Genomic DNA, 14,184 nt, shown 5'->3' with positions numbered 1-14,184 from the left:
GGCACGCATACAATGAAACTAGGAGTTCATGATGCTGTTATTACATTCAGTTGTGGTAATATTGGAAAGTGTTGGGTACTGAAAAAGCTGGGAATTAATCCTGGTGATAATATGATCACTGGGCTGCAACATTGCGATAAAATGAGGACAGCCGATGCGGACAGGTCTGCATCTAATATGGCCACGAAAGCAAGACAAACATACAGGAAGGTGAAAAAGAAGCTGTTAGACGTGCTAGAGGCCAAAGAAGGGTCACCATATGCAGCAAGACAGTTTTAATTAACTGTAAGTAACAAATTTCAAAAGTTTTTTCTTTAAAGTCAATTTCCCGCAAACTAAAATTTTCAGTACATATGCCCCATTATATCAGAAACTATCATAGGTAAATGAATGAAATTTTCAGAGACTCTGCATAACATAAAATGCCACCACTGGTACTACATTCATTAATATACCCATATTAGGAAGTTCACAAAAATATTTTCTACAGAAAAAAACTTAATATTTTTGTTAATGAAATTAAAAATCTGTTTCTTAAAAACTATAAAATGGATAAAGTAGATTTTAGTACAGTTGACTTTATTAGCATCATGTAACACACAGTAAAAATATTAAGGTCCTGCATCAAAATTTTTTTCAGAAATGGGTCAAATTCTTGCCTAAATTAACATGGGTTGGATAGGCTGGGTGTGGTCCCCAAAAACGCCTGGATGGCAGTGCGCATTAGTTAGTTGCTTCTGGGATTCAGGGAAGCGCTTAGGCCCCGCATCGAATCGCCCTACGGATTTCCGAGGACCCGTGAACCTGTCAGCATGAATGTGATGGTACCCGCGTTCCGCCTGTGTAGCACGATCCAGAAACATTTCAGAAACATTCTCCGACTTTTCCATGTAATAACACTACACATAGAGATTTGGGTTTCACAAACTGCATACAGTTTCAGGTACCTAAATTCGTCTATTCCTACGCCATCTTCCCTCCTTCATGACAAATACGCTGAGGTAACAAAAGTCTCGAGATACCTTATCGTGTAGGACCATCTTTTCCTCAGTCTGGAACCGCGACCCCTATGGTCGCAGGTTCGAATCCTGCCTCTGGCATGGATGTGTGTGATGTCCTTAGGTTTAAGTAGTTCTAAGTTCTAGGGGATGTCCTCCAATGTTAAGTCCCATAGTGCTCAGAGCCATTTTTTTGAACCACCTTTTTCCCGGTGTCGTGCAGCAGTTCTACGTAGCGTGGATTGAACAAGTCGTTGGATGTCCTCTGCAGGAATATTGAGCCATGCTGCCTCTGTACCAATCCGTACCTGGCTGAAAGTGTTGCCGGTGCAGAATTTTGTGCAAGAACTGACGTCTCGATGGCATTCACGTCAGGCTATCTGTGTGACCAAATCGTCCGCTCGAACTGTCCAAAACGTTCTTCAAACCAGTCACGAACAATTGTGGCCTAGTGACATAGCACATTGTCATCCATTAAAATTCCATCGTTGTTTGCGAACATGAGGTCCATGAATGACTGCAAATGGTGTGCGAGTAGCCGAACATAAACAGGACGCAGCCGATTCCGTATAACACAGCCCAAACCACTATGGAGCCACTACCTGCTCGCACAGTGCCTTGTTGACGATTTGATTCCATGGCTTCGTGGGATCTGTGCCATATGCGAGCCATACCATCAGCTCTTTTCGACTGAAATCTGGACTCATCGAAGCAGGCCATTGTTTTCCAGTCGTCTAGGGTCCAACCGATGTGGTCGCGAGCCCGGGAGAGTAGTCGCACGCGTAGTCGTGCTGTTAGCAAGGACACTCGTTTCGGTCCTCTGCTGCCATAGCCCATTAACGCCAAGTTTTGCCGCTCTGTCTTAACGGATACATTCTTCGTTCGTCCCAAATTGATTTGTGCGGTTATTTCACTCAATGATGCTTGTCTATAAGCACTGACAACTCTACGCAAACTCTCTCGGTCGTTCAGTGAAGGCCTCCGCTACTGCGTTGTGCGTGTTTAGATGTAATGCCTGAACCGTAAAATTACTACTGGTTCGCCAAAGGTTATTAATCTCAATCAGTACACAAAATGTAAAGTGGAAGTAGGTGCCAAGGAATAACTGGTGAAATTACACACAATTTTCAGTCACACTCTTTATTCAAATTTAACAAATAAGTCACAATTTACGATAGGAAAGGACTTTTAAATTATTATAAAAATTTGACGCCAGTAAAAGGCAATTACAAGCAAGTAATTTAACGTATACAACTCGACGCTGTACAATACTTCAAGCTCAGCTAAATTACAGGTGAATTTCACTCCATTCATTAAATGGTGCAGAATCTAACTTGTCTGCAACATATAAAGACAATCCTGTTTACAAAAGTTCTCAAAATAGGAAAAAAAAAAAACGCATGAGTCATGCACACCGGGGGGGGGGGGGGGGGGGACTCACAGTTAATAACATTAACATTTCCAAAATATATTAAAAAACCAATTTTACAAATTTCTGCCAGTTAACTTTTACAACATTCTCCTTTCAAGGCAACAATTTCTACCCGTAATCAAATGGCAAACTTTTGCATGGCAAGAAAACGCACTAATAACCAATTACCTGTATAAAACACATAAGCACGTTGAGTAAAAGTCTTAAAAGGTATTGAATTGGAAAAACACACAACAGCTTTTTGCTGACTAGAAACAATATAAAAAAATCCACTACGACGTATATTAACAACTTTGCTTGATTATAGCCAAATATACATAAACACAAATATACATAAGCTACAGCTTGCAGATGAGCAGGAATTCGTTATGCAGTTGATTTGTTCTTACCACGAGGCAAAAGGAATTTGTCTTCTTTCTTAGAGTACCTTTCACACCTGAGCCTAGTAATACCAGTTATGGCAGAAGAGGGGCGGATCAGGTGTTAGTGCCTTGCATTTTAAACACTACAGTCATTGGTTCCTTAGACTTCCACAGACATGGCAGAGGCTGACAGTCGAATAAACCAGTAGCTAAGCCGCGATGGGAAAGAAGCAATCCGAATCACAGATTGACTCCCCACCTTTCGTCCTCAAAAGGGGACAAACGGACCACCCTTCCCACGGGTGGGCAGACGACAGTGAATGGCGAAAAACCCCCCAAAATACGGCTGGTATAATTAACAAGAATAAGTAATGCATGGGGGCTTAATTATTATGAAATTTGAAAATCATTTTTTAATTTTGGCGGCTGTAAGTCCGATTACGCTGTGTCTCGTAAACGGTTGGCCCTAACTAGTATTATTACGCAATCTGACTGCATAGAACAACAACAAAGAATGAAATGAAAATTTCCTGTTAACACAATTAATTAATTAAGTCCCCAGCAACTATAAAACCTACGAAACCAAAGCACAAGTGTAATTGTTCTGTGTGTGGGAGTGTGACTCAACGTACACATCTGGCACGGTTCTTCTTCAACAAGACGAGAAATGTTAAATACCATTTATACTGAAGTAATTAAAAAAAATTAGAAATACTATAATTGCGCAAGAAAACCAGAATTACACTCTAATACAAGAACACAAGCCAGATGCTTTGTTGACTGAACCTGTAATGCTGCATTATTTAAGACATTGAGAGAATAAAAAGAAAAGGAAAAATTTATTTTCTTTTACCTTTATATATTGACGAAAACCACTCTAATCATTACAATATATCTCCACACCGACTCTCTACTACCACATCTCAACAACAACTTTTCAGTACCACATCTCAGCAAGCACTCCCTGCTACGAGTTCTCAACAAGCACTTTTCACTAGCACATCTCAACAAGCACTCACTGCTACGAGTTCTCCCCAAGCACTGCCAGTGGAGGCGGCTGAATAATACTCTTTGGCGCAATCTCTGACGCTGTGGCTCAGTGTAGCCACCTTTCAGTAAATTGAATTCAATTAAACTTCACAAAACAATCAATACTCAACTTCTGGTGCGTTACGACTCCCAGGACTGAACCAGCGCAGCACCTCCAAATGCTCTGCCGAGCCGCCCGCTGCCACCCGTTTCAACGGACGCAGGAAGGCGCACCAATTTTCAGAACCTCCTCGCCGGTCGACAGCGTACGGCCTAACTGCAGATTAGGCCCCTCGCGGACCCACGCTCAGGAAGATTCCTTTCGAGACGAGCAGTTGACGCCCCATACCACGGAGCCGCTGCTAGCGTCGCTTACGCTGATGCCGCGGTCTGCGTGCTGTCGCTCTAGCACCGGCAGGGAAGTCGCTTCTTGATGCCCCGACTGCCAACTCCCCACGAGAGCCCATACAGCCACTTCTTAGACCCACGCGAACAGCCCATTTTTCCTCTTTCCCGCTAGAGGGAGACACCGAAACCGACAATTGCGACAAAGGCGCCACCGCCAGAAAACGGAGGGCGACTGCTTCACGCTAAGCGCTGCGGCGCGCTTTTCAAAGCCATCTTTATCACGGCTCAATTCCTGAAATTTTGTGTTTTCGGCACACTATTGAAGCTGTGTATATTGTATTATCTAATAATTTCTGACATGTCCGATGCGTCCAGTTCGAACCACCATCCCGCGTTCAAAGTCTGTTAATTACCTTCGTGCGGCGGCGTAGGAAACCTTTTCACACGGATCGCCTGAGTAAAAATGACAGCTCCGCGAATGCACTGTCCTTCCACACCTAGCGTACGCGATACTACTGCCATATGTATATGTTCATCTCACAGTCACATGGCTTTTGTGGTGCGCTTGCCATGCAAAGTAATCGTCTCTGAATATTAAACTTCAGCGTCGTTTCTCCAACTGTGTAGAGAGATAGCCTGTGTGTCCATTATTTAGCACAGACTATGCTCGTTATTTGGTATTCTCTTCCGTTCCCTCTAATTAAACGCTTTTTTGACAGGTACAAGCGAATGATAATGAACACTGGCGAATTGTCTGCTGTGGGTTGAATGCTCGTTCACCTGTCTCCGCTCCCATTCGCCCCGGTGTAAACCAGGCCTTAGGAGAGCGCTGGCGCACGCCGTGAAGGCTGTGGCACGCTTGTGCGGCCTCCGCGAAGCCCTAGAGCAGCGGGTTAGGGCAGAGCGGCCAGTCTGCCAGTCGGCGCAGCGCACTCCAGCCATGGGGAAGCCGCTTCCTTCCGGGCGTCGCGCAGCCTTCCTGCTGGACTCCCAGGTAGGCACCTACACACGAAGACACCGCCTGATAGTGGACCGCGTGACTTCATTGCTTTGTTGCTGCTTAGTGCATCGGCAGGGGAGGGATTTCACTAGACATGCAAGTGCGACACGTCGTCCGAAAAGTAAGTTAACGAGTACATGTACCACTCTGTGTGTGTGTGTGTGTGTGTGTGTGTGTGTGTGTGTGTGCATGTTTGTGTTTGTTTGTGTGCATCAGAAATGTGCTGTTGCTTTGCTCAGCAACAACAGGAATATATAACAATCCACTATGTGATCAAAAGTATCCGGACACCTGGCTGAAAATTCCTTAAACGTTCGTGGCGCCCTCCATCGGTAATTATGGAATTCAGTATGGTGTTGGTCCACCCTTAGCCTTGATGACAGCTTCCATTCTTGCAGGCATACTTTCGATGAGGTGCTGGAAGGTTTCTTGGGGAATGGCAGTCCATTCTTCACGGAGTGCTGCACAGAGGAGAGGTATCGATGTCAGTCGGTGAGGTCTGGCACGAAGTCTGCGTTCAAAACATCCCAAAGGTGTTCTGTAGGATTCAGGTAAGGACTCTGTGCAGGCCAGTCCGTTACAGGGATGTTATTGTCGTGTAAGCACTCCGACACAGGCCGTGCATTATGAGCAGCTGCTCGATCGTGCTGAAAGATGGAATCGCCATCCCCGAATTGCTCTTCAACAGTGGGAAGCAAGAAGGTTGTAAAATGACCTTCTTTTTAATATTATCAATATTTATATACATGTTTGGAGAGAGAGAGATTGTTTTTGATTGAGATTTTTTCTTTAAATCGTAGCTGGTACCTGAATTTTGGTTGTTGCCTCCTTGAATGATCAGCTTCTGCACCAGTTGTTGACGTATTGCAATTTGGAGGAAGTTATTGATCTTTGAGGTTTAAAATACGACTCTGTTGGTTACTTGGCCGTATTGCGGGTAGCTTTGAGCCCAAGTTTTCCTAGCTTTTCATACCTAAGGGGCCACTGTTGTAAGTAAGTAAGATCAAACAGCAATCTGCTTTCCGTGAGAAAAGGAGATTGCTTGACACACAAACTTCCTTCAGACTATACGTCCTGCAACATCAAAATTGGTCAGTGGAGTTTAGCACCATACTATTGTACAAGAACATTAGCCAATTGCTGTAATTAAGAAATTATGAGAGGTTGTTACTTATTGAACGGAAACTATAGAGATGAATTTCTTTTCCTGTATTTTAGTGAACTTTGTACACTTTCAATTCTGTCAATTAATAGACGGCGACGACAAAGAAGTTCACCTCCTTTTCCAAAAACCAGATATTTCTATTCTTCACTTCCATAAAATTTGCTTACATAAATGTTTGGCAACTGTTACACATACTTCACTTGGTTTTATCGCTAAAAACGGTTCAAATGGCTCTGAGCACTATGGGACTTAACATCTGAGGTCATCAGTCGCCTAGAACTTAGAACTACTTAAACCCAACTAACCTAAGGACATCACACACGTCCATGCCCGAGGCAGGATTCGAACCTGCGATCGTAGCGGTCGCGCGGTTCCAGACTGAAGCGCCTAGAACCGCTCGGCCACCCCGGCCGGTTTCGTCACTAAAATATCAATTTTCATTAAATGTAACAACACGTTCTGAGCGACGGCCTAGCAACACGTCCTCTTTCTACAAGACACAGATTAAGAGTCCTTTTTTTTAATATCAATTGTCTTTTTTTTTAGAGTCCATACACAAAGATTCTCTAATAATATCGTTGCGGGGATTGCGCGGTAAAGAGTTTCTTGCTGTCCAGCTGCGCTTCCCTTCAAGTACTTTTTGAATCACATTTTCATTTGCGGTATTTACATACATTACTGAGCTTATCAGAATAAAATCAAGCACAAATTAGCCGGCCGAAGTGGCCGCGCGGTTCTGGAGCTGCAGTCTGGAACCGCGAGACCGCTACGGTCGCAGGTTCAAATCCTGCCTCGGGCATGGATGTGTGTGATGTCCTTAGGTTAGTTAGGTTTAACTAGTTCTAAGTTCTAGGGGACTAATGACCTCAGCAGTTGAGTCCCATAGTGCTCAGAGCCATTTGTACCATTTGAACCAGGCACAAATTAGTTAAAGGAAAAAAGCAGTGAGGCACACATAACATTACAAGGTGCTTAAAACACCAATGTAGGCCTCTGCTGTGATAGTACCACGCAAAACAACAAGGGGTGCAAGCCCCCTCCATGAAAAGCACGACCACACCATAACGCCACCGCCTGCGAATTTTACTGTTGGCTCTACACACGCTGACAGACGACGATCAGTGGGCATTCGCCATGCCCGGACCCTGCAATCATAGCGTCAAATTCTATACCGTGATTTGTAACTCCACACAACGTTTTCTCGCCGTTCAATCGTCCAATGTTTACGCTCCTTACACCAAGCGAGGTGTCGTTTGGCATTTACCGGCGTGATGTGGGGCTCTTGAGCAGCCGCTTGACCATGAAATCGAAGGTTTCTCAACTCCCGCTTGATAAATCATTTGCATTTCTTTTATATTTTCGTCTTCTTTACAGGCAAAGAGAAAAGATGAAGCGGTAGCCCATCATAGAGCCCATGCCTACCGCCAGGTATTTTTGATTTTCAGTTGTTAAAAAACAGAGGAGTTTTTCTTTTACCGGTAGGAGGAGGGAAGGATTCACGCTCAGCTAGTGAAAGAGTGAGAAGCACGCCATTTTTAGCGAGTAATTGTAGACCGCCATTTTGCCGTAGCTATGAATAAGTGAGGAGTATGTATTTCATATGTGCACCGTTTAGAAAATACAGTATTATTTTATTAACAGAAAGGTCGTGTGAGTTGTTATTTCACATAGTACGATAATAACAAGAACTTAAGCCCACCTGTGTACTTTGGAAAATTACGAAGATCCGATAAGCTCAATGGGAACACGGTCAAGACTTCGAAGGTGAACACGGCGACCAAACGTAGCATTATAAAGAGGGGTAAGCACAAATCTACAGCGGAGAAAAGAAACTACTTCCCCCTGCAAAATAGTATGAACTAATACGGACTTATTTCTAGGCATAGCTCCGCTTATTGTACTTGTCATTCATGCCGAAAAATTAATCTCATTAATTCAATACATTTTAAAAAGGCACGCATTTCAACATTTTATTATCATCTTCCATTATTTTATTGTATCATACCGCCTAACTGTCATAGTGCTTGCAGTGGATCCTGACGCAGTTTGGAATTCCGGTGTGATGGTCTGGATAGATGTCTGCCTATTACACATTACGACCCTCTTCAACTGTCGGCTGTGTCTGTCAGTCAACAGATGAGGTCGGCCTCTACGCTTTTGTGCTGTACGTGTTCCTTCACGACTCCACTTCGCTATCACATCGGAAACAGTGGACCTGGGGATGTTTAGCAGTGTGCAAATTCCACGTACAGATGTATGACACAAGTGACACCCAATCACCTGACCACTTTCGAAGTCCGTGAGTTCCGGAGAGCGCTTCATTCTGCTCTCTCACGATGTCTAATGACTACTGAGGTCGCTGATATGGAGTATCTGGCAGTAGGTGGCAGCGCAATGCACCTAATATGAAAAACGTATGTTTCTGGAGGTGTGTGGATACTTTTGATCACATAGTGTAGTTGCGGACTGCGTATAAGAAGTAATGTAACCAAAAATGAGCGGAGTCGAAGCAGCTTCGGGTATAATTCGTCACCGTTAAATGCGAAAGATTTTTAGGAATGACGCAATCAAGTAAGTACGAGTTTACTACACAAAAAGTAACTTCACCTCCGACATATCGGGGCAGCGCAGCTACATCGGATAGTTGTAAGCTACCCCTTCTATTCCAGTCGCATTTTATTTTCTTATTCTCCATTTTTACAATTTTGTATCGCATATGCAGATTGTAGCATTCAGCGAGTAAAGCGCTGCTGTAGAGCGCACGCAGTCGGGAGTAGAGTTTCAGTTCACATGCTGGCTGAAGGAGCGGATGGACCATATGACGTTTCCTGTGGCTCGACACGAGAACGCCCGTTACGTCAGCAGCGAGTTACGTAGGGAAAACACGGTTATTCTGGCGCGAAGTATGTAATCTTGCTTAATAAATATATGCTGGCAGAAGTCGCTTTTTCCGATGTAAATATTGGGAGAAGTCTACATCTCATAAGTATGTTCTTACAACAATATTACAACGCCAGAAATCGATCATCGTAATAAACAAATGTTTAAGCTAACGAAAATGTACGAACGGCTACGAAATATAACGAGTGTAAGTATAAGGTACGAGATATGATGCTTTCCGATAAAGTTCCTTTATAATACCATGATCTCAGGAAATTGTTAGTTTTCAGTCAACCATTATTCAAAATGGTTCAAATGGCTCTGAGCACTATGCGACTTAACTTCTGAGGTCGTCAGTCGCCTAGAACTAATTAAACCTAACTAACCTAAGGACATAACACACATCCACGCCCAAGGAAGGATTCGAACTTGCGACCGGAGCGGTCGCTCGGCTCCAGACTGTAGCGCCTAGAACCGCACGGCCACTCCGGCCGGCTCAACCATTATTATTCCTGTCGATCTGTGTGTGCTGTTTAGTAAATAAATACATCATAGTGGCATCCCTTTTGAACGTTATTCCGAATAATATAGCTTCCCGTTACGTCACTTAGAATCACAGAAAGTAAAACTGCACTTTACAGAGAGCTTGGCGGCGCTCATATTGCTTCTACGAGCGACTTAACCCTGAAGTAGTCGCGTGAATTTCTGCCCAATTATTATTCGCGTGCGTGACATTTCTCACGCACCATTGCTTTGAATGTTATTTTAACAACTATGAAACAAAATAGGATGTATACATCGATAGTGATGTCGATTTCGGTTAATTACTCAATATCACAGTGTACGCGCTATATGTGTTGTAGTATCCACACATAACTTATTTTAATGAAAACAAACGAAAGTAAACTTACTCTGAAGTAAAAATTAATAATAAGAATAGTTTTTGAACCATACGCTGCAATACCTTTATATGAGCCTCAGTAATACAACAGTTAAACCAATATTTACACAGTTACTTCTTGATACATCTGTTATTTCAGTCCGCACTGTTCAAACGATTGACGAAAACTTCCTTACCACGCCTAACACACCACTTCCTGGTTGATCCACCCATGCTCTACCACACTCGTTAAAGCTTCCTACTTTTCCGTTTTTTCTCTTGCGGCCTGTTTACAGTCTCTTCCTTTCCACGCAGTGAAAGTCCACGCCCCATGCTCTCCTTACATACCTGCCATGTTTAACATCTCCATTCTGTTTGGAGCATTATAAGTTCCCACGTAATACTGGTTAGAAGAGTAGTTCTCATCAGAGCTTTATCTTAATTTTTATTGAATCAAAACCTAACAACTAAATAACTTACCTATCGAAATAGAAACGGAATGGTAGCACCAGTGCTCGCATGGGTGACAACTGTCAACCAGAGCATGCAGTGTGGATGTTTTTAGAATGGTCTTAGCATTGGTCTACGTCTGTGTAGTATAGGTGCACTTTAAGATCGACGCATTATGAGAGCGGAGGAGGCTGACAGCACATCACCCGGGGACGAAATCCGGGCACATGTTGTTCCTGCTTTGTCACCAGAGACCACTGGGAACGGTCTGTTTGCAGCAGGACTAAGTTCATGTGTTCCTCTGAACAGGCTACATTGCACAGGCTGTTGTTCCAGTGTTACTGTCATTTCTTCGACAAGAAGGTGATGTGCTTTTTCAGCAGGACAGTGCATGTCCACATATAGCTGCTGTAACGCAACGTCCTTCTCGTGGTGTAAAACATACGTACTGGATCGAAAGATCTCAAATCTCGAGCGAATTGAAGGCGTATGGGGATGATGAAGTGGGGGCTTACTCGTTATCCAGAGCCTGCAAGAACCATTGCCGAATTGAAACAAAAGGGGCAAGAGGTTTGAGAAAGTCTATCGCAGGATGTCATTCGACATACTTCTGATCATTTGCATATGACACTACAAGTCTGCATTGCCGTGTACCCATGCAGCTGCTTGGACTCCATTTACTGTGGCATGAATGTTTCATTTGGTCTGAATTTTTCATCATATGTTCCTACAATGATGAACTACGTGTCACACCATGTGCCAATAAAATGACCATGTGCTTGAGGGTGTCGCATTTTTTTTTTTTTTTTTTTTTTTTTGTGGAATATTTATACAGGGCGGAACGAAAATCTACGGCACAAAATGCAGGGCACATCCCTCAAATATACACGAAGAAATTATATTATACGAACATAGGTCTGGGAACGCTTTGTTTCCATGTTACAACTTATTTTCTCCAACTCATTAATCATGGGAAACACACAAGAACAGATCGCTAGAATCACGGTGATGTCAGGTTACGTTACGTACAGCCTGTGGTTTGTTTTGTATGTTACCGTGCGACGTAAGTCATTGCTTATTTACATATAACATCAACCGTTCCAGCGATCAGTACGACCGTTGCAAGCTACGGGTTACTACGTGGCTCGTGCAATGGCAGTGTACACAACTGCAGAAATGGCAGATGCCCATTTGATGGATTAATTGACAGCAATAGCGCTCGCGCACAATGTGTGTACCGGGAGAGATTTCCGCGACTGCAAAACGTTTGAAGCCACTGACCGTCGACTTAGGGAACATGAGGTGTTCAAGCCTGATACTCGCGACCGTGGGAGGCCTAGAAGGACGAGGACGCCGCGACGGGAGACGGCAGTTCTTCATGCAGTTGACGACGACCCTAGTGTCAATACAAGACGCGTAGCAAAACTAAATGTTGACCACATGACTGTCTGGCGGGTTGATGCGTGTACCAGTGCCCTCGGAGGGCATATTGAACTGAACATCTCCTTTGAGTAGGAGTTGCATGTGCTATACTGGTGCTTTCTCTTCGTGTGTGTTTCCCATGATTAATGAATTGCAGGAAATGCATTTTAACATAGAAACAAAGCATTTCCCAACCCGCGTTTATGTAACATAATTTCTCCGTCTATATATCAGGAATGTGCCTTGGAATTTGTGCCGTACATTTTTGTTACACCCTGTATATATCACCTATTTTTCTGCATTCTTTCGTGAGATAGCCTGGTGTCCAAAATTAAAGCAACAAACGGAAGTGTTGCAAGGTTGCGTTTATTTTTCCACAAAATAGTATAAACAGTTGATAGAAAAGTAGAAACAATTACAGATTTGCACACACATTCCGACAACTGGTTAAAGTGCTCACTGTGGGGTGTAACCAACTCTGGCAGCAATACAGGGCTGGCAACGATGGAGCATGCTGTGAATGACGTCATCCATGTCATATTGGGGCAATAATGCCCATTCTCGCAGTCTCGGAGAGTGGTTGACCGATGTTGACGTGATGCAGCCCGTCTCCTTATTTCACCCCAGACATGCTCTATGGGATTCAAATCGGGAGAGCGAGCAGGCCACCCCATGCGTGCAATATCTTTCTTTTTCTGAAGGAATTAAGCACTCGCTCTGTATGTGGTCGAGAATTATCGTCCATCATTACGAAGTCTAGGTGCACAGTGATGGCTCTCGATCTTCCACCATAACCATCAACATGTGGTAGCAAATATGAAGTAGCCAAGGAGGTGGAAACGTGGGTTCTACTATGCCAAGACTGCTTGGTAGCTACAGCAGGAAAACACAATTAATTAGCAGTGAAACGTCCCCTTTGAACAATTTATACATGACTGTGCTTAAACTGACATACAATATTTTTAGCGCAACGCAATCTGACTTTCAGAAATCCCTACAAAAGAATGGCCCTGACTAATATTAACCTATGCATTTCACAAATCGCTTACCTCACAAAAATCTTGGTTACTCTAACTACTGCAATACAGCGAGCGCCACTACTGCCAGCTAAATAAAAGATTCAAACTACGGAAGGCACTAACTACTGATAGGCATAGTTAGCAAATGAAAGATTTTGATAGAGAACAAACAATGTATTTACCTTAATAGTCATAATATATATAGCAGTTCATGACAAATTACAAAACTCCGCCATCTCTCTCCCCACATCCACCACTGCTGGCGGCTCACCTCCAACTGCGCAGCGCAACGCTCTGTTCACATCCAGCTGCCGCTGCCCAACACTTCAATGGCAGACAACAATGCAAACTAGACACAGACTGCACACAGCACAGCCAGTGATTCTCACACAGAGCGCTACGTGGCGTTACCAATAAGAAAACCTAAACAGCCTACTTACAGCAGGAGTACAAAATAAGCAAGTATGTGTTACTTAACTTTGTTGTAGTCCATCATCTGTTGGTTGACAGTTATAGAAGACGTGACTAGACTAAGCGTCTGTAGAATGACATAATTTACAAGTCACAAATCTTGCAGTGACGAATTAATCTCTCGTAATCTTGAATGTCGAATCCGGTGATTGTGGAGACTAATTTGGAACTGGGCTACAAAGACTTGATGGCAGCAATGACTGGGCTGCAGACGATGACTGACTAACATCGGCGCTGGCTGACCACTGAGCGCGGCTACGAACTGTAGACTGGCACGACTGCACTACTCTCCTGCTACACATGAAGTGGCCTAGCGGCGCCTCGCGGCCAGCATAAGTACTACGACTGGCTGTGTACTCTTTGGCTAGCACAGCCATTCTTCTGTTACGTTTATCGAGAGAATCGCATCCGGCGGATCGATCTCTCAGGCGGCGGTGTGGTCTAATGACTGACATCACTCGCCACAACCGTACGTGAGATCCTCGTCACGATACCTGACGGCAGTTAAACCTTCCCGATGCACCTGTACAATTTCATGAAAAGGTGTTCGAGTGGTCAACACAATCCCTCTCGATATCGGTCTCTTAATACAATGTTCAGGTGTCGAAATCGTGTTCCACATTCCCTTCAGACGCCTCGAGAATCGCTCTCTACACACCAAATCGGCACACATCTGTAGCCTACTGTTCGACTGTCCAGGTGGCATTTCGACGACTCCACTCTAAAGG

At 43.9% G+C, this 14,184-nt stretch overlaps 1 protein-coding gene across 1 annotated transcript in view; it reads left to right on the top strand.

Annotated features, from left to right (window-relative positions):
- The first annotated feature begins 5,091 nt into the window (after positions 1–5,091).
- The window catches only part of LOC124606856 (protein scarlet-like), a 230,364-nt gene continuing 221,271 nt past the window's right edge, over positions 5,092–14,184 (top strand). Inside the window, exon 1 of the mRNA XM_047138937.1 lies at positions 5,092–5,163. Coding sequence (XP_046994893.1) covers positions 5,110–5,163 — 54 coding nt within the window. The 5' untranslated portion in view covers positions 5,092–5,109. The remainder of the gene's footprint in view (positions 5,164–14,184) is intronic.

Source organism: Schistocerca americana, chromosome 3 (genome assembly GCF_021461395.2).
Source record: "Schistocerca americana isolate TAMUIC-IGC-003095 chromosome 3, iqSchAmer2.1, whole genome shotgun sequence".
NCBI classification, from domain to species: domain Eukaryota; kingdom Metazoa; phylum Arthropoda; class Insecta; order Orthoptera; family Acrididae; genus Schistocerca; species Schistocerca americana.
The sequence above is the reverse complement of the archived record's forward strand: the minus strand, read 5'-3'. Positions and strand labels throughout refer to the sequence as shown.